Source organism: Tenrec ecaudatus, chromosome 2 (genome assembly GCF_050624435.1).
Source record: "Tenrec ecaudatus isolate mTenEca1 chromosome 2, mTenEca1.hap1, whole genome shotgun sequence".
NCBI classification, from domain to species: domain Eukaryota; kingdom Metazoa; phylum Chordata; class Mammalia; order Afrosoricida; family Tenrecidae; genus Tenrec; species Tenrec ecaudatus.
The window spans coordinates 67,082,054-67,103,796 of NC_134531.1; the positions used below are offsets into that span (position 1 = coordinate 67,082,054).

At 41.7% G+C, this 21,743-nt stretch overlaps 1 protein-coding gene across 1 annotated transcript in view; it reads left to right on the forward strand.

The window, feature by feature from the left end:
- NAIP (NLR family apoptosis inhibitory protein) overlaps positions 1-21,743 on the forward strand; it is a 43,858-nt gene that overhangs the window by 9,430 nt on the left and 12,685 nt on the right. Inside the window, exons 5-8 of the mRNA XM_075541144.1 lie at positions 1,111-1,198; positions 8,656-8,737; positions 10,430-10,487; positions 11,034-13,145. Coding sequence (XP_075397259.1) covers positions 1,111-1,198; positions 8,656-8,737; positions 10,430-10,487; positions 11,034-13,145 — 2,340 coding nt within the window. The remainder of the gene's footprint in view (positions 1-1,110; positions 1,199-8,655; positions 8,738-10,429; positions 10,488-11,033; positions 13,146-21,743) is intronic.

Here is a 21,743-nt window from a genome sequence, read left to right on the forward strand (position 1 = left end):
GGGTCGTGACCCCTTTAGGTCAAATGACCCTTTCACAGGGGTCGTCTGATACATAACAGCAACAACATTACAGTTGTGAAGTAGCAACGAAAATAATGTTATGGTTGGGGGGTCACCACACATGAGGAACTGTATGAAAGGGTCGTGGCGTGAGGAAGGTTGGGAACCGCTGAGCGACAGCATCAGCACTTAGGCTCCAGCACGCAGTCATCACCAGAGAGCAAGAGAGAGGGGGGCGGGCCTTGCAGGGCCATTGATCTTTTTACCCTCCAATCAAAGTGTGACCTGATTAATCCCACATGTTCCTATTGACCAGGTTGACACAATAAAACTATCACGGTGCAAAAGACAGCAACCCAAACCCAGAATCAACTGAAGTGGAAAGACCATCCTACAAAGATACAAATATTGTCTTTTGGATTTATTTACTAAAAAAAAAAAAAATTCTTGTTAGGTACTTTCCTAAGTTTATGAGATTCATTAGGAAACAAAAACGCAAAAATCTCTTCCCTCATTGAATTTTGATTCAATTGATACTCTTATTCTGACTAGAAAACATCTCCCCTGATAGCAAAGGAAGGACAGGGGAGGGTGTTCATCAAAACTCATCATCAAGAGCAAATGCTTTGAGAATGATTGGGGCGGGGAATGTATGGATGTGCTTTATACAATTGATGTATGTATATGTATGGATTGTGATAAGAGTTGTATGAGTCCCTAATAAAATGTAAAAAAAGAAAAGGGAAAAGAAAGAAAGAAAAGAAAATGATTAGGGCAAAGAATGTACAGATGTGCTTTATACAATTGATGTATGTATATGTATGGACTGCGATAAGAGTTGTATGAGCCCCTAATAAAACGTTTAAAAAAACAAAAAAACAAAAACAAAACAAAACAAAAAAAACTCATCATCAATGATTATTTGCTGATGATAAAAAAAAAAAGAAAAAATTCAGCATAGACTATTGCCTCTTTGGTAACCCACTCTGTGACATTGTCACAAAAAACAATTGGTGTGGGTTTGGTTACTAAAAGCCCAGAAGTTATGATCTGCTTGTCATTTGACAAATGCACATGCTAGTGTCATAGGTAGAATTCCCTTATTTCTAGGACTACAGGACACTGACTCCTGTTTTCCCTGTGGAGGAGATTTGGAGCAGTGGCAGGATGGTAATGACCCATTACAAGACCCCACCAGGTGAGTGGATTGAATGTTTAGTGTCTGTGAATTGGATGCACTTTACCAAGTGTTTCCCCACCTCCCACCCCTTATTTCATCTTCTAATTAAGTCTTTGCCTACTCCTCTGATTCACACTATGAAGAATGATTGTTGTCCCCTTCACTCTCTTATTTCCACAGTACCCATTTTATGGATCCTAATTCACACTATAGTTATGTTGTGCTTTTGGTTTGGCCCATATATAATGTTTATGTTATCATGACTATTTTAATGCTGTGCAAAGCTGAACCTTGTAGTCTATAATGATTTATTTTCTTTCTCTATACAACTTTTAAATTTTCCTAGGAAGTGATAGTTGTGGTATTTATTAGTATGTTTACACAGTATAAAAAATCGAGTTGAAATTCATGTAACATAAAATTAACTATTTTTAAACACACCATGCAGTGGCATTTAATATAATCACTGTCTGTTCACTCTGTCTAGTTCCAAAACATCTTTACAATCCCCCCTCCAAATAACTCTGTACCTTTTAAGTAATCACACCCTATTCCCCTGTTTGACACCCTGGCAACCACCAACCTGCTTGCTCTCTCTTTGGGTTTACCAATTCTGTATATTTCATATAGATGGAATCATAAAAGATGCAACTTTGTGTCTCTGATTTCTTTTATTTAGCATAATCTTGTTTAGATTACTCCACATTGTAACATATTATCAGTATTAATTCTTCTTTAGGTGTATTCAATAATTTGTTCACCATACATCTGATGATGGACATTGGGTTATTTTCTCCTTTCAACTATTGTGAATAGTGCTACTATGAACATTTGTACAAAAGTATTTTATTTGAGTTTCTGTTTTATCTCTTTTGAGTCTGTCGCAGGAGTGAAATGATTGGATTATATGGCAATTTATGTTTAATTTTTTGAGAAACCAGTAAATTCTTTTTAACAAAATATCCACCAATAAGATTCCAATATCTCCATATCCTGCCACCTTGTATTTCTTTTAATAGCTATGTGTGTTAGAGTGGGCTCTCTAGAGAAGCAAAACCAATGACATTGATATGTTTTTGCATATATATATATATATAGTGTGCATATGAATTTATACACCAAATATATCCATTCTTTATATTTATATAAAGAAATGGCTCATACAGTTGCAGCATGATTAAGTCCAGTCTCCTGACTGGTGTAACCCCATTGGAAGACTGAAGGAACCTGGAAGACGAAGATGAAGCAGGAAGATCACATGCTGGTGGATGCTGAGATGAATCCATTCAAAACTGGCCAAATGACTCCAAAGTCAGGAGCCTGCTAATGGCTTCTGGGTTCGGCAGGCTATGTTACAGGAGGTTGACAAACCAGATGTAGGATCCCAACTTCCACACCCTGCCAATTAATACTAAGAGTATATTGCCTCATTAAAAAAAATCAAGCATCAAGTTGCAATATTGAAAGATTCTACAGGAAAAATATTTAACAATGCAGGAAGCAACAAAAGAAGATAGAAGGAATACACAGTCACTGTATTAAAAATAATTAGTCACCTTCCACTATTTCAAGAGGTAACATGTGAGCAAAACCAATGGTGTTGACGGAAAACGTACTGAAAGCATTAGCCAAAAATGAAGCTCTAGGAATTTATAGAATACCAATTAAAATGTTTCAACAAGCTGATAAAGACTGGAAATACTCATCTATGTCATGAAATTTGGAAGAGAGCTACCTGGACAACTATTTGTACTCATTCTAAAGAAATGTGGCCGAACAGAATGCTCAAATTATAGAACCGTATTATTGATATCAAGTAAAATGTTGCTGAAAATCATTCAACAATGGTTGTAGCAGTGCATTGATAGGGATTTGCTAGCGGTCCTGGTTGGGTTCAGAAGAGGTTGTGGAACAAGGGATATCATTGCTGATGTCAGATGGATATTAACTTAAAGCAGTGAATACCAGAAAAATATTTACTTGTGTTTTATTGACTATGCCAATGCATTTGACTATGTGAATTATAACAAACTATGGACAGTCCTGAGATGAATGGGAATTTCAGAACACTGCATTGTGCTCATGTGGAACCTCTATATGGTTAAGAGTCAGTTGTTCTAATGGAACAAAGGGATATACATGGTCTAAAATCAGGAAAGCTGTGCATCAGGGTTGCATCCTCTTACCATGCTTATTCAAGTTTTAGGTTCGTAAGTAATCAGAGAACCTTAAATATATGAAGAAAAATGTGGCATCAAGACTGAAGGAAGCATTATCAAGGGTTCATGAGGGAGGTAGGGGCAGGTAGGAAGCGGAAAGTGATTTTTAAAAATTACATAGAGGGGAAAAAAGAAAATATTAGGTCAAGTGGTCTAATTGTAATATTTAGATCTGTAGCCTCCTTGTTAAGCCTCTTTCCATTTGAACTTTCTTTCTCGAAGAGTGGTGTATTAAAGTCACCTATGATAATTGTTGAGCCTGTAATTCCTTTTTTCATCTTTTAGAGTATTTGGTTGACGAATTTCACTGGTCTCTCATTGGGAGCATATATATTTATTATGCTCACTGGTCCTTGGTCTACTGTTTCCATGAGCATTATCTAGTGCCACTCCTTATCTCTTGTTTTGCCTTGCACCTTGAGATCAATTTTGTCCAAGATTAGAATTGCAACCCCTGCTTTTCTTTGAATTGCCATTTGCTTGGTATGTTTGATTCTCAGCCTATTTTTTATCTGTAATCTTGAGATGTATCTCCAGCAGGGAACAGATTGGCGGGTTGTGTTTTTTAAGCCAGTGTGTTAGCCTCTGCCTTTTAATGCCTGAGTTCAGTCCATTAATATACAGGGTTATTACATCCATCTGTGGACTCTGTCATGTCATCTTGAACCTTTTGTGTTAGGTGTTTTCCTACCTCCCTTTCTTATTACTGTGTTGTGCATGTGGTTTTTAAAAAAATCATTTTATTGGAGGCTCATTCAACTCTTATCACAATCCATACATGCATCCATTGTGTCTCAAGCAAATTTGTAAACTTGTTACCCTCATCATTCTCAAAACATTTGCTTTCTACTTGAGCGCTTGGTATCAGCTCATCATTTTGCCCCTCCCTCTTCTCTTCCCCCTTCCTCAAGAACCCTTGATAATTTATAAATTATCGTGATTTTGTCATACCTTACACTGTCCGATGTCTCCCTTCACACACTTTTCTGTTTTCCGTCCCCTAAGGAGGAGGTTATGTAGATCCATGTCATTGGTTTCCCCTTTCTACCCCACCTTTCCTACACCCTCCCAGTATAGCCGCTCTCACCACTGGTCCTGAAGGGATAATCTGTCCTGGATTCCCTGTGTTTCCAGTTCCTATCTGTACCAGTGTACATCCTCTGGTCTAGCCAGATTTGTAAGGTAGAATTGGGATCATGATAGTGGGTGGGGGAAGGAAGCATTTAAGAACTAGAGGAAATTTATATGTTTCATTGGTGCTACTCTGCACCATGATTGGCTTGTCTCCTCCCTGCGACCCTTCTGTAAGGGGATGTCCAGTTGCCAATAGATGGGCTTTGGGTCCACACTCCACACTCCCCCTCATTCACAATGATATGATTTTTGGTTTTTTGATGCCTGATGCCTGATCCCTTTGACATCTTGTGATCACAGAATGGTGTGCTTTTTCCATGTGGGCTTTGATGCTTCTGAGCTAGATGGCCGCTTATTTACCTTCAAGTCTTTAATACCCCAGATACTATATATTTTGATAGCCAGGCACCATCAGCTTTCTTCACCACATTTGCTTATGCACACATTTGTCTTCAGCGATCATGTTGGGAAGGTGAGCATCATGAAATGCTACTTTAATAAAACAAAGTGTTCTTGCATTGAGGAAGTACTTGAGTGGAGACCCAATGTCCATCTGCCACCTTAATACTAAACCTATAAATATATGCACATAGGTCTATTTCCCCATTCTGATATATAAATATATTTACATATGTACATGCCTATATTTAGACCTCTATAAATGCCCTTTGCCTCCTAATTATTTCCTCTATTTTCTTTTACTTTCCTTTTGTCCCACTATCATGCTCAGCCTTCATTTGTGTTTCAGTAACTCCTCTTGATTACGTTGCTTTTGATCAAGTCCTACCAGGCCTTTTACACCCTCCTCACCACCGATTTTGGATCACTTGTTGTTCCCTTGTCCCTGGGTTGGTGAACACCACTTCCTTTCCCCCACCTCCCCCTGGAACCATTGGTCCCATTGTTTTCTTCTCCAGATTGTTTATCCCACCTATCTTATCTAGATAGACCTGAAAAAAAAAAAGCCATAAAATAAAACAAAACATGGACAACAACAAAAAAACCAATGTCAAAAAAAGAGAAAAGCCTGTAAATAGTTCAAAGTCTGTTTGTTGACCTTTAGGAGCGTTTTCCAGTCGAGTGTGATAGGGTAGCACACCCTAGCCCCAAAATCTATTTTTGGTTGTCCATCAGGATTTCTTTGCTCTGCTCCCCTTACTGTTCTGTTGCATGCCCTTAGTGTATTGCCTTGGTGCGGTGGGGTCAGATTGGGTGCAATTCCGACACTGTGTCTCTAGTGTTGTCGCCTGTAGGGTTATGGGTCAGTGAGGGATGTCATATCTCATAGTGTGGCCAGCCCTATTGTCCTCTCTGTGCATTGGCTGTTCTGAGTGGGGATATCCTCCTCAAGCTTGGTGGACCAGGATATGCTCCACTCTCTCTTCCTCCCACTTCAATGCTCCCATGTTGTGCATGTGTTTTTTCATGTGTAGTTCATTTTTTACTTCTTGCCACCCTTTAGTCAATGCTATCTTTGGGGCTGTTTTCTTTTTGTTGCCCCCTGTGTGGGTTTGTTCTATGTGGTGGTCTCTTATTTGTGCTTGGTGAGTTCTATTCTTCTTCCCATATTGGATCAGCAAGGATCTTTTGTAGGGCTGGGTTTCTTTTAACATATTCCTTGAGTTTTTCCTTGTCTGGAAAGACTCCTACTTCTCCATGTATCTTGATGGATAATTTGGCCAGATAGAGTATTCTTGGGTTTGTGTCATTTTCCAACAATTTTTGTAATATGTTACTCCACTCTCTCCTCTTTGTCATAGTGTCTGCTGATAGGTCTGAGCTTAATCTTAGTTGTGTACCTTTATATGTGACTGCTTGTTTTTTCTTAGCTGCTCTTAGGATTTTCTCCTTTTCCTCAAAGTTGGATAGTTTAACTATTATATGCCTTGGTGACTTCTTCATGGGAAACAGTCTACCTGGTGTTCTTTCAACCTCCTGAAAAGTTGCCTGGTTTTCATTCATTAAGCTCGTGAAGTTTTTGCCGTTGACTTCTTTGTTGTGTTTTGTTCAGGTAGTCCAATTATTCTAATGTTTTCCTCTTCTTAGCATCAGACATGGCTCTCAGGTTTTCCTCAGATTCTCTGATTATTTTCTTTGACTGCTTTTCGAGTTTGTTGAAGTCTGCCTGGTTGTCCTCTAGGGCATTGGTAATCAACCTTCCTAATACTGCAAACCTTTAGTACAGTTCCTCATGTAGTGGTGACCACGTATGTGAGCGTATCTGCATGTTGGTGGACCCACCTGGAGATGGATAGAGGTGCTCCTCTATCTCAGTTCCTGAAACCATCAGAAATATGATCTTAGGCAACCCCTGTGAAAGGGTGTTCAACTCCCAAAAGGGTTGCAACCCCCAGGTTGAGAACCACTGTTCTATATCACTGATGCGATTCTCTGTGTCCTCAAGTCTATTGGAGAAGTCTGTGAATTTGATACAGGTCTTTGTTATCTCATTCCTTAGGTCTTGTATTTCCCTTTGGTGTGTGGCCTTTATCTCCGCCGCCATTCCATTTTTTTCCCTGTATTGTTTCCCTCACATCCTGTATTGGTTCAAGCAGCATTCTGATTTATTTCTGTGGCAGATCAATGTCTGTTTCTTCTATGTACATCATTGGGTTTAGGACTTCTGATATTGTTTTTGTTTCTTCTGTGTTTTTTTCGTTGAGGTTGTTGTGGATGAATGTGTTGTTTTAGAGGAACTTAGTGCCATTTTCCAGAGTCAAAGAACACTGGGCTCTCTCTTTGGGAGACTCATAGGAATGCTTCTTTGAACTGCCTGCAGCTAATTGCACTGTGGAATCGGGCTACTGCTTTATCCTTTTATGGGTTCACTCTTTTCTTCGCCAACCATTATTCTGTTAAATGGAAAGTTGGATGGTCCTCTCAGAGGACACTGGTTGGGTGGTTGTGGACCTTAAAGAATGGTGCTGTACTGGATGATCTCACATGAAGCCATGGTGGTGTGCCCCATGCAGTGTGAGATACCACAGAGGGCGTGCAGGGGTGCCTCCTGCAAAAGGAGTGCTGCAGAGGGTGGGTGGGTGTGCCTGCTTTGTTGTAGTAGGCACCATGTATAGTGGGTGGAATTGCCCTAGTCAGCTAGGTTGCCACTTAGGTCAGGCAGAGGTTTCTGCAGCAGTGTGGAGTACTGGAGAGTGTTAGTGGAGCTCCCTTAGGCCATAGGAGGCACTATGGCAGCGAGAGGAAGTTCCTTCAGCCACATGGGACCATGAAGGATGGGCAGGGGTTTCCCCAGCTACGTGGAGCACTGTGGAAGGTGGGCAGAGGTTCTCCCAACCAAGTAAAGCACCCCAAATGGCAGGTGTGAGTTCCTCCAGTGGCTTAAAGGGCCATGGAGGGTAAGTATGAGTTCCCCTGTGGTGGAAGGTGGGTGGGATTTCCCAAGCCTCGTGTTATGCTGCATAGGGTGGAGCTCCCCCAGCTGGGTGGAGGGTAGGCATAATTGCCCTAGGTGAAGGGGAATGGCCTGGAGGTCACCAGTGGCATGTGAGAGGTAGGAGAAGAGAAAAAAAAAACCAACCCTGAGCCTGCTGAAACTGTGGGGGGAGAGAAGAGACAGAAACAAAAGTAAAAATATATAGCTGAGCCCCAATGGCCTGACTGTGGGGCTGGAGGGGTTTAAACCTTGCCCAGAGGTGGTGGCTAGCCCAAGGCCTTTACTTCAACAGAGCCACAGCTTTGCTGACTCTGGCCGAGTCTGTGGCTGGGCTAAAGTTAAATCTTGGCTGGCCTTGACAGTGGTAAGCCTAAAGCCCACAGCTGCTCAAAACCTAGTGGATCTGTGTCTACTTATCTTTATGATGCTCCTCTTATGACCCTGCAGTGTGGAAATTCCCTCTCAGTTGATCTCCTGTACAGATTTCAGTGGAGTCCCTCTGGTATGTGTTACTTGGTCATCATCTTCCAGAATTTTTATCAAGACCGTAATTTTTATTGGAGGAGAAAGCCTCATGTTTCTCTCTCAGAGAATCTGGTAGTTTCAAACTGCTGACATTGGTCAACAGTTCAACACATACCCACTATACCACCAGGGCCCCTAAAGATCTAGAGCCAATGGTTAATTTTCACACAGTTGTTTTGATAACTTTTATCTTTTCTGCATAGTTGTCAACTGCTCCACACTATGAAGTCCTCTGCAGAAGTGATGCCATACCTTCAGAGCCATGATGAACTTTCTCAAAAAACGGTAGTAAACACCACCACTCTGTTTCTTTTTGTGGGACGTGATTGCGAGATAGAACACAATTTAGAATAAAAATTACTTATCAAGCATAAATAAGTAAAAGCTAAAAATACCTGCTGAGCACCTGTATAGAAACCTATCATGTTCTTGATGTAATAGGAATATCACAGTCCACCCGAGACAAGATGCCCATCTTCAGGGAACATAGAAGCAACCCCTTCTATTTTGGGGCATGGACTCTTACATTTAATGGCAACTAGCATCCCAGTTACTTGGATTACCTCTAGACTCTTTCTTCCTTCAGAGGACAGTAAGAGAACTGAGGACTGAGTTTGGGGTTTTAACAAAAGCAAATGATGAACCAAATCATATGCCCAAATCATAGACCCTTTAAGTTGCAGAGCTCTACATAGTTCTCCCTCATAAGCAGCTATCACTTCAGTGAGCACACACACACACACACACACACACACACCCCACTTTATTGTGAGCTGTATACTGTGTTTGTCATGCCACAAAAAGGAACTGGAGCACCTTGCTATTCACTGGATTCATCTTTTATATTTGTGAATTGAAAATGGAAGGGAAACTGGGTATCTATAAAAATGAATTTGCTAATTTTTAAAGGAAACACATAACCTTTCTCCCAGATTTATAATATTGAAAACGCAGTTGATAACCAAGGTCAGAGACTGTGCCTCATGATCTTGGGCGATGATTTTCCTCTAGGTGCTATGATTCTGGTTGCCTGCATAGTAGCTACTGTGGCTTGGTAGCACAGTTACTTATGCACTGGGTGGCTAACTGTAAGGTCAGCACTTTGAACCCTCCATGGGAGAAGGACGAGACTGTCTGCTTCCATAAAGATTTACAATCTCAAAAATCCTAGGGAGGAGTTCTATTTTATCTTATTTGGTTGTTCTGAGTCAGAATTGACTCGATGGCCATAGAATAGTATCCACCACCCTTTTCACCTGTGGTTTCTATAGGACAGGCACATTTATACATTTGCAGATTATTTCTTGTTTAATGTTTGCACATGTGTTAGTCTGAGTATATTAGAGAAACAAATCCACAGAAACTCATATGTATAAAAGAGAGTTTTATATAAAGGCCAAGTGTGCATCAAGAAAACATCCCAACTCAGTGCTGCCCAAGCCTACAAATCCAACATTAACCCATATGTCCAACACCAATCCACAAAGTCCTCCATCTCACAAAACACATGCAATGATACCAACTGCAGGAGGAAAGCTGAGTTAGTGAATGTGTAAACATCTCAGCACTGGCAGGGTCTCCAACGGCTGCTCCAGCACTCAGAGCTACATTCGGATAGGTCTATGAGCTTCTCCTTGGAGATGTCTTGCAGGAAGTGAGCCTTGCCAGCTGAAGCAGGGAACTGGTTAAGGCAGCTGCACCCTGGTGTGACCATCACAAAACAAAAGACCTGAGAACTCGAAAGGCGAGGCTCACTGGGCCATTTAGCTCTTTGCCCTTCAATTAACCCCACATGTGTTTATTGGCCAGGTTGGCACAGTAAACTTTAACTATCTCACATAAATCTTCCCTTTGACTAGCATAAGTATTTGATGATAGGTTGCATTAGAAGATATTTAGCCTCCAGTTCTAACATAAGACCCCAACCTCTTATTTGTCATTTTTCAATTTATTAAAACTATTTTTTTCCCTTCATAGGAAGCCACAACAGAGAGAAATCTTGAAGCTTCAGTAGCGGTTAGTTTTAAGGTTCCAGGTATGAATTAGAAAGTAGCATATGGAATTATGCATGTGTGCAAATATATTTGTATGTAGAGAACTTAAAGTATAAGCAGCGGCTTTGTACTTGTGGGAAGAGCTGCTCTCATAGAGCAGTAGTGTTGAAGGGAGGAGGACTGTACACGAGAGAAAGTTGGAGTTCTTGCCACATCCCCAGGGTCAATGAAGGACCAAACTTGATAAGAACAGTTGAGTAAACACAAGCGGATTTTTGCAGGGCTCATGCAGGAAACTGTTATTGGCAGAGATTTAAAAATACCATCTTTTTTTAATTCTGAGATGCTCCTTGTAACACCCACTTTATCCCGGTGTTCATGGAAGGGGTCATACTTTGGGTCCATACTCCTCGTACTCTGATTTTCTGGTGAGACCAGTGGGAGGATTCTGCTCTGAGAACCATCGACAGCTGTGGAAGAATCTAAGCCCTCCATAAGAGAGGCACAATCACGTTGAAAATGCAAAGCTAGTGCGCGGGAGAGAGATGACCACGACTCCTCACGGTGCCTCTTTCTTCTCTCCTCAGAGATGTTGCACAGGGAAGCCCAGTGGTTTTGGGAGGCAAAGAGTCTGAATGAAAGATTAAGAGCAGTTTACACTGATGCCAGCTTCCAAGACATGTCTTTGCTTGAGAATGCTTCCAATCTAGCCACCGACCAGTGGCTGTGCTGTGATCTGTCTATTTCTTCAAAGCCTGTCAGCACCCATGGGCAAGAGCCCCTCACATTGCCGGAGATCTTTGCCAAACTGAATTCTGTCATGTGTGTGAAAGGTGAAGCTGGTAGTGGAAAGACGGTCTTCCTGAAGAAAATAGCTCTTCTGTGGGCATCTGGACACTGCCCCTTGTTAAACAGGTTCCAGCTGGTCTTCTATCTCTCCCTTAGCTCAGCCAGACCAGACGAGGGATTGGCCAACCTCATCTGTGACCAACTCCTGAAGTCAGAAGGCTCAGTTACTGAAACGTGCATGATGACTATCATCAAGCAATTGAAGAACCAGGTGTTATTCCTCTTGGATGACTTCAGAGAAATGTCCTCAACTTCCAGGGCCATAGAAAAACTGATTAAAAAAAACTACTTATCCAAGACCTGCTTACTGATTGCTGTCCGTATGCACAGGGCCTGGAGCATCCACCGGTATCTCGACACTGTTCTAGAGATCGAAGAGTTTCCCTTCTATAACACCATCTATATGTTGCAGATGCTCTTTCCACACAACAGGACCCGCCTGCAAAACTTCATGATTTTTGCTAAAAAGAACAACAATGTAGAAGCGATTCAGAAGACCCCTCTCTTTGTGGCAGCCATCCGTGCTAACTGGTGTCAGCATCCCTCTGATGAGCCCTTGGAAAATGTGGATGTGTTCAAGTCCTACATGGAATGCCTTTTCTTAAAGCACAAAATGGAAGCTGATCTTCTCAAAGCAACTGTATCCTCCTGTGGCCAGCTGGCCTTGAAAGGTGTTTTCTCATCCTGCTTTGAGTTTAGTGACGATGACCTCACAGAGGCAGGCGTTGATGAAACTGAAGATCTAGCCATGTACTTGATGAACAAGTTCACAGCCCAGAGACTGAGGCCGGTCTATCGGTTTTTAAATCCCGCTTTCCAAGAATTTCTTGCTGGAAGGAAGCTGGTTGAGCTCCTGGATTCTGATCGGCAGGAAGATCAAGACTTGGGGCTTTATTATTTGAAACAAATAAATTCATCCATGAAGGTTTTAGGTATCTTCAGTGATTTTATGAACTTTGTCTCTGGCCATCCTTCAACCAAGGGAGCACCCCAAATTGTGTCTCATTTGCTTCATTTGGTGGATGATAAACAGTCTCTTGAGACTCTCTCTGAAAATGATGATCATCTGAAGCACCATCCGGAAATGGCACCGTTTATAGAATTTTTTAGGGTAATGTGGCAAGTGTGTCCACAGGATTATCTTTCTCTAGCTTCTGAACGTTTACTGACCCTGGCTCTGAAAATTGCTTACCAAAGCAACGCGGTGGCTGCATGTTCGCCGGTTGTTTTGCAGTTCCTTCAGGGGAGAACACTGACAGTGAACATGCTGAAATTACAGTACTTCTTTGACCACCCAGAAAGTCTGTTATTGGTAAGGAGCATCCGGATCTCAATAGAAGGAAATAAAATAACCCCCAGAGCAGATTTTTCAGTCCTGGAAACGTGTTTAGACAAATCGCAGGCCCCCACTATAGATGAGGACTATGCTTCTGCCTTTGAACCCATGAAAGAGTTTGAGAGGAGCTTAACCGAGAAAGAGAATGAAATACAGAGTTTTATTAATATGCAACTCAGATCACCACCAGACCTTAGCACTGGCTACTGGGCCCTTTCGTGTAAGCAGTACAAGATTCCTCTTCTGGAGGTCCATGCGACTACTATGGATGCTGTCGACCAGAGGATGCTCAAGGTTCTGATGACCATCTTCTCCGCCTCACAGCATATCCACCTCCGTCTAGACCACAGCAGTGGCTTTATTGAAAGCATCCGTCCGGCACTTGAGCTGTTCAAGGCCTCTCTCACCGCGTGCTCCATCAGCCATTCAGAGCTCAGGGCAGCAGAACAGGAGCTACTGCTCACCCTGCCGTCCTTGGGCTCTCTGAGAGTCTCGGGGAAAACCAAACTGGAAGGTATAGATCAATATATTTTGGATAATTGTTCTGGTGACTGATTTTATGTTCTCACTTTTCCTTGGTTTTAGCTGGATGAAAGTTGTTTGAGATATGAGACCAACATGCTTGCTGATAGAATAGATTTAAAATCAAATGTCACCACCATGGTGTGTTAGGCTGGTTCTCTAGAGAAACAAATCCAGTAACCCGCATCTCTGTGTTGGAAAGAGCTGTATGTCAAGAAGTAATTCTATATCAAGAAAGCATCCCAGCCCAGGCCAACTCAAGTCCACAGGTCGGATTTTGGTTGATAAGTCCCTTTTTGGACCCACACAGTCACATGAAATGATGCAGAAAGCAGGAAGATCACAGGCCAGTGGGTGCAGAGTGCTGTGGGTCGAAGGTTAGTGAAAACCTAGCAGGGCTCTGGCAGCTCTCAGGGTCAGTGGCAGAGTCCAGCAAGCAGGAAGGCAAGGAGGTAGAGAGAGGAGGGGAGGCTCTCCGTTCGTCCCATTAAAAGAAAGCCATACTGCTAGGGAGGCATCATCAGACCTGTTTGACAGGTTGGATTCCACGCTACACTTTGATACATCTCTAAGTTAACAAAATCATCAAACTACCACACACGGTCTGCTAAGCGGACCAACAAATCTGTTTTGAAGCAGAGAGGCCAGGATGGCTAAACTTCATCTTACATATTTTGGGCATGTTGTCAAGATAGACCAGTCGTGAGAGGCGGACATCATGCTTGGTAAAGTAGGAGGCAGCCAAAAAGAGGAAGGCCTTCAATGAACTGGATTGACACAGTGGCTACAAAATGGGCTCAGGCTAGGAACAACTGTGAGGATGGCACAGCGCCTGGCAGTGTGTCCCTCTGTTGTGCATAGGCTCACTGTGGGTTGAAACCGACTGATGGGCCCTAACAACAAGTAATTGTTTTGGTCTGTAGTGTGTGTTAGTAATAGGCTGGGTAAGAATGGCTTCCAAATAATTCAAGTAAAATTATTAAAATACTACCTAAGGAACTTCCTCAATGAACAGATAATAATTATTTATTATTAGTAAAGGAATGATCTACGTGGGAGGTGTTGCTTGAAACAGCCTTCACTTCGTGAATGATGCAGCCACCCATTACCTTAGTCTAATGACCTCTGCCTAGCAACAATGAGAAAAGCACTCTGGTAGTGTGAGGGTTAAATGCTGGGCTGCTGACAGCAATTTAACATTACTAGCTGCTCCAAGGGCGACCCATGGTGCTTTCTGCTCCTGGTAGGACTCCCCCCTTAGGAAACCCATAGGAGCAGTTTTACTCTGTCTTACAGGGTTGCTAGAAGTTGAAATTGACTTGATGACGATGAGGTTTTTTTTTTTAGTTTAACAACAATAACATAAAATTGTTCAGAGCCTCTGTGCTAGGCATTCCTTGCAATATCACTTGAATGTTTAAAATGACTTAATGGGAAAGGAAAAAAATGTAATTAAAAGATAAAAATTTCCACGAACTTCTGGAAACCTCTTCAAAAAAATTACTATGTAGTTGGCACCTCAAGTTTTGGGGAGCCACAGATTAGCAAAACCTCTGTTACCAATCTGATTAAATAGGTGGGGACAGGAGCAGAACCAGAAAGGTCTGCAATTATTGTAGCATTATCAATACTATATCGCTGCCGCTGCTGCTGTTGTGTGGTGCCATCGAATCCGTTCATACTCATAGCGATCCTGTGTTCAACAGAGTGAAACACTGCCCGATCCGGCAACATCCTCACAATTGCTGTTTGAGTCCATTACTGCCTCCACTGTGTCGTTCCATCTCGTTGAGGATCTTTCTGTCACTGACCTTCTACTACTCTACCAAGCACACGTTCTTGTCCGAGGACGAGGCTTTCTAGATATGTCCGAAGTATGGGAGGAGGAGCACGTTGGCTGTGTTTCTTCCCAGACAGATTTGTTTGTTCCTGTGGCATGATACTTTCAAATGCTTTGTCAACCACAATTCAAATGAATAATTTTTTTCTGCAGTCTTCTTTATTATTTTGTAATAGTTTAGTATTATAAGTTCTAGTACTACTATAAATGAAAATGATAAAACTACTTGAGTCTTTGCTATTGACAGACACTCTGGTGAGATTTTATATACATTATATCACAATATTCTTTCAAAAGTATATGAACTAGACACTGATTTTATCCAGGTAAGTGTATTTCAAGAACAGATTGCATTCTTAAGCCTGGTTCTCCTAAAATGATCATAAACTCTAAATGAGCGGAGTCTGGATCATTGAAGACATACTGAATGTAGCGCAGTGGTTCTGTTATGTGACCTTTCTGGTCCTGCGTTTGTGATTTTCCCATCATGATCATGCAGATTGCAATCTGCCAGAAGATTGATCGTTTGCTGTCTGCATAAGTGGTTTGCAAGGGTTGGTTGGTTTGTTTTCTGCCTAAGTGGTTTACAATCCAGTCAAGAGGTTTGATGCCCCTAAAGCAACAGTTCTCAACCTGTGGGTCACGACCCCTTTGAGGTCAAATAACCCTTTCACTGGGGTTGGCTTATTCATAACAGTAGCAAAATTTCAGTTATGAAGTAACAACAAAAATAATTTTATGGTGGGGGGGGGTCCCTACAACACGAGGAACTGTATTAAAGGGTTGTGGCATTTGAAAGGTTGAGAACCATTGCCCTAAGGAATTAGTCAGTTTATGAAAGCCATCACTTGAAATTAACAAGGGGTTTTTCGATGTAAGAAGTCAGTCTCACAAAGGGTTTGGGGACCTCCTGATCAACAAGAGCCTGGACAGTGGTACGTCCTTTGGACAAGGTGTTCCTGAACTGAGAGCCTCCTAGAGCTGAAGGAGAGGGCTATGCTGAGCTAGAACCACAATATTTTGCCCTATGTTTTCTTACAAATGTGCAGACTATTCTTTTGTTGACGCTGAAGTGTCATCCGAACTAAAGGCAGTGGTCTTCGATCTTCACTGCCTCAAGTCCTTTCCCTTCCGCCAGGGGAGGTCCGCTCATCAGCAGATCCGATCTGGATGCTACGTTCTTCTTCCTACAGGCCAGCTTCTCAGGTGATTGTTCATTGTACAGACTGAATAAGCAGAGTCAGAGAATACAACCAAGACACACACCTTCCCTCGTGTTAAACTATGCAGTGTTTCCTTCTTCTGGTCTAACAGTTGTCTGCATAAACAGAGGGCGTTCGGGAGTTCTGTTCTTCATGCTGTCATCCAACATTGGGCATGAGCCACACAGTGAGGGTCTATGGTCTAGCCAATAGAACACAGGCAAATTGCTTCCTAGTTCTCGCTGCTTTTAACCAGTATCCATCTGTGCAATGATATTCCCCATTTTCTTAGCAATCGAGCTGAAATTTTAGCAGTGCCCTGTTGATGTAAGGCGGAAGCCATTTTTAAATTACCTTCAGCAAAGTTTTGCTACTGTGTGATATTAGAGTTAATATTAGATCATTTCTGTATTATAGTGGATCTATTTAAGGGGGGTGGGCCTCAAAAGGGATCACTTTCAATCTCTTGTCAAAGTTACCGCATTCCAAACTTCTTGCCACAGTTAACTGTGTGCCTCCTGCATTGCATTTCAGTTGGCCTTCCGTCAGTTGCCGAGCCTCGAGCCTCGCTTCTCACCGTGCCTGAAGTGCAGCCGAGACCGGTTCCTTCAGTACCTCCCGCTCTGGGTTATATGCTACTCCTGAAATGATTGACTGTCAACCACATATGTTTGGGACAGAGGCATTCCTTCCATCTTCTGGTGATGTTTCCTGGGCTGGGCAATGTTTTTTTCATAGATGCCTTTGATATTGCAACTTGAGGCTTGATTTTCCTCACCTCTTTCTCCTTGGTAGATGCTGAGCATGGGGTCCCTTTTGGTTTTCTAACTCCAGTGTATATTTCATTGTAATGCTTTACTTTGTCTTCTTAAGCAGCCCTTTGAAATCTTGTGTCCAGCAAGCTTGCATCATATCTTCCATTCACTTAAACAAACAAACAAAAAACCAAACTCACTGCCATTGATTCGAGGCTGCCTCGTATCGATCCTGAAGGACAGGGTGGAACTGCCCCTGCCAATTTCCAAGAGTCACTCTTTACAGGAGTAGAAGGCCCCATCTTTCTCTTGAGCAGTGGTGAGTGGTGGTTTCGAACTGCAGACCTTATAGTTAGCAGGCCCCCAAGTCACCACTGTGCCACCAGGGACCAGGGCTTCTTCCATTCACTTTAACTACTCCTAAATTCAAGAACAAGCTTCAGAGTCTCTTCTGTAATCCATTTTGGTTCTAGTCCTTTTAATGACATTTTATTGTCTTCATGCGTGTTGTCGTCTCACAACTTGCTATTGTCCCATACCTTAGCTGGATTTTACAGATCACAGCCCAACATTTAACCACTCTGCCATCATGCTTCCCTTATCTGGGTTTTTGATTAATGTTTAGTACATCAATTCTGTTTTTTTGACAAAGGTCATACTTTGACTCTTGTGGGCATGTTTTATTTTGTTTAACTTCTTTAAAAAAATAATTTTATTGGTGGCTTGTACAACTCTTACCACAATCCAGATATACATCCATTGTGTCAAACACATTTGTACATTTGTTACCATCATCATTCTCAAAACATTTTCTTTCTATTTGAGTCCTTGGTATCAGCTTCTCATTTCCCCCTCTCTCCCTCACAAACCCCTGATAATTTGTAAATTATTATTATTATTCATCGCTTCTCGGCCTTTTGGCTAAGATTAAGTGTAGTTTTTTTTTTTTCATGTCTTACACTGACTGCTGTCTCCCTTCACCCACTTTTCTGTTGTCCATCTCTCTGGGAGGGGGTTATATGTAGATCCTTGTGATTGGTTCCCATATTCTCTGCCCACCTTACCCTTACCCTCCTGGTATCACTACTCTCATTATTGGTCCTGAGGGGTTTATCTCTCCTGGTTTCCCTGTGTTTCCAACTCTTATTTGTACCTGTGTACATTCTCTGGTCTAGCCAGATTTGTAAGGCAGATTTGGGGTCATGATAGTTTGGGAGGTGGTGGGAGGAAGCATTAAAGAACTAGAGGACAGTTGTATGTTTCATCAGTACTGTACTGCACCCTGACTGGGATGTCCAATTGCCTTCAGATGGGTTTTGGTTCTCTACTCCGCACTACCCTACATTCACAATGATAAGATTTTTGTTCTAGGTCTTTGATGCCTGATTCCTGATCCTATCGCCACCTCATGATCACACAGGCTGGTGTGCTTCTTCCATGTGGGCTTTGTTGCTTCTGAGCTAGATGGCCACTTGTTTATCTTCAAGCCTTTAAGACCTCAGACACTATATTTTTTGATAGCCGGACACCATCAACTTTCTTCATCACATTTGCTTATGTACCTTCTTTGTCTTCAGTAATCCTGTGGGGAAGGTGAGCATCATGGAATGCCGGGTTAATAGAACAAAGTGCTCTTGCATTGAGAGAGTACTTGAGTATAGACCCACAATGTCCATTTAGTACCTTAATACAAAACCTATGAATATATGTACATAGAACTATTTCCCCATAGTCATATATAAATATTTACACGTGTATATGCCTGTGTTTATACCTCTATAAATGCCCTTTGCCTCTTAGTTCTTTCCCCTATTTCCTTTTACTTTCCTCTTGTCCCACTATCATGGTCAGCCTTCATTTGGGTTTCAGTAATTCCTTTCGGTTCCATTGCCCTTGATCAAGCCCTACCAGGCCTCCTACACCCTCTTCCCCACTTGTTGTTCCCTTATCCCTGGGTTTGTTAATACCCACATCCTTTCCCCCACCTCCCTCTCTCCTGTGTGCCCCCAGAACTGTTGGTCCCATTGTTTTCTCCTCCGGACTGTTTATTCCACCTATCTTCTCTAGACAGACATGCAGAGACAATAATATGCACAAAACCAAGACAGAGTAAAACAAAGCAACAAAACAAAACAACAACATCAACAACAAAGAAAAGCCTATAAATAGTTCCAGATCTGTTTGTTGACCTTAGGAGTGTTTTCCAATCGAGTCTGATGGGGTGCCACATCCCGGACCCAAAGTCTATTTTTGTTATTCCCCAGGGAATTCCTTGCTCTGCTCCCCTTGCTGTTCTGTTGCACACCCTTAGATCAGACACAATTCCCGCACTGTGTCTCCAGTGTTGTCCCACTGTGATGCTATGGGTCAGTAAGGGATGTCATGTCTTGTGGTGGGGCTGCCCCTAAGGTCCTCTCTGTACATTGGCTGCTCTGAGCAGGAATATCATCTTTGGAGTTTGGTGGGCCAGGATGTGTTCCACTCTCCCTCCTCTGTCATTTGCTCCTGTGTGCTCTGATCAGATATGTCCCTCTCCCTGAACTATAGCTTCAGTACTGTCCTTTGAAGTGAATTCTTCTGGGTGGAGGAGGGGGCTTTTGAACAATTGATGGCCTGTTCCACAGTTGGCTCCCGGCCTTGTTCTGACTGATGATAGTGAGCATGTCCATTATCTTTTTTTCCCCACAGGTGAAGTGGATTTGATTCCTTTGTATTCCTATTACATATGGTGAGGTTCACATGTATAGTTGTATTTTATCTTTAACATCTTGTCGTAGTGTGGTATGTTTTTGCTGAACCAAAAACATATTGGTTAAAAACAGTGTATTGATACACTGTTGTTAACTAAAGTCTATAGTTTACATTAGTGGTCAGTTATTGTGTTATATAATGCTACAGGTTTTGACAAATGCATGACATTGTGCAATAAATGGCAATGGAGTAGGGGACATATCTGATTTCTGGCTTCTCTATTGTCATGAGGCAGGGGTCAGACAGGCCTTGATGGTCCATCCTTCTATACCAGTTCTGACAACAACCATTCCTTCCATACAACTCCATATTTGAGTTCAATCATTCATTGCAATGGCTACATTAAACTCACAGACAATACTCACAATTAAGGTGGCTGACTAGGGAAGTCAATAGGTTGCCACCAGTTAGGATCAACAAAGAGTAATGATCCAGTCATTGGTCTCCTCAGCCAGCAGGCAACCTCTCTCTCCGGTTCTCAGTCTGTCAGCCACATGGCTAGTGGCCTTTGCCTCCATGAGCCAGGAAGGCAGCATGGCTGACACTCTTTCCCACACTTCTCTAGTCTTAGACCAGATGAGGAGAAGATACCTCATAATCTTGATGCTGTCAACTTGTCACGTGCCAACTCTGATGCATCTGGTCTCGGCGACCTCTGCTACTTCGTACAGAGATCTTAATATGCTCTTCCAAGGTCCTTGGCTTTTTCTCTTCTCCTCAAAGATGGCGCATCCTTATACCCAGGAGGGAGGAGAGGGGCGGGAAGGAAAACTGCCCAGTCTCCTCTCTTAAATGTTACACATCTTACTTTCTTGATCTCACCCAGTCAGTTGGAGGGAGTTACAGAGACTTGAGTAGAAGAGCCATATGAAGAAATTTCCCTCTGTCACATCATATATACTCCATTATAGTATCATGAATAGTTTCACTGCCACTAAAGTGTTCTGTACTGCTACTGTTCTTCAAATTTCCTCTTTCCTGCTGACCAGCTGGCCACCACGGAGAGTTTTACTTTTTCTATAGCTTTGCTTTCTCCAAAATGTATGTTTGGACTTAAACGGCAGGTAGCCTTTCAGAGTGAGTTCTTTTACTTAATATTATTCATTCAAGGTCCTGTCATGTCTTTTCGTGGTTTCATAGTTGATATCTTTTTATCACTTAATAATACTCCTTTGCACAGACATACCACCACTTTTTATCTGTTCACCTATTGAAGGGAATCTTGGTTACTTCCAACATTTGCCAATTATGAGTAAAGCTTCCATAAACATTGGTATATAGGCTTTTTTGTGGATATGTGTTTTCATTTGGGTAAATACCTAGGAGAATAATTGTTAGATTATATGATGAGGCTTTGTATGAAATGCTTAGACGGTTGTCTAATGTGGCTGTACCATTTTGTATTTCCACCAGCAGTGACGGAGAGTTCCTGTTACTCCTTACCCTTGCCAAAGTTTGATGTTGTCAAGTACCATATTTTTTTTACTGTACTATTATTGTATAGTTATTTTGAAACATCTGGGATGTAATGTGTAATGAAGCAAATGAGTAATAAAAATATTCAAATTCAACTCCAATGATATAAAAAACTAGGACTTGTTGTAGGAAGAAGCTGCCTCAAATATGCTAAGTAGTTCCTGCTAATTCTGGATTAATGAATGGAAAGAGCCAGTATGAGTCATGAGATATTTATCTTTAAATGTATGTGTTTATACTTACGTATATTTCCTATCTCTAGTCCCTGAAAAAAAGTCTATAATCAATACTTAACACAGTAGCAATAAACTTCAAAGTGCTTACTTTTCTTGAAATAGTCATTTTCCACTAAGAGATATTAAGGTTTATTTTTTTAAATGGTTGATTTGAAGTCTAAGACAGGAAATGATTAGTATGAGCCTAGACATTTTGCCTTAACAGCAAGCAAGTAATTATAAAAAATTATTAGGGCTATCGGCCTAAGATAAGACCATTTAAACAATAATCATAATAATTATTATAAGTAAATATTAATTTACCACATACTATGTATTAAAATTATTTTT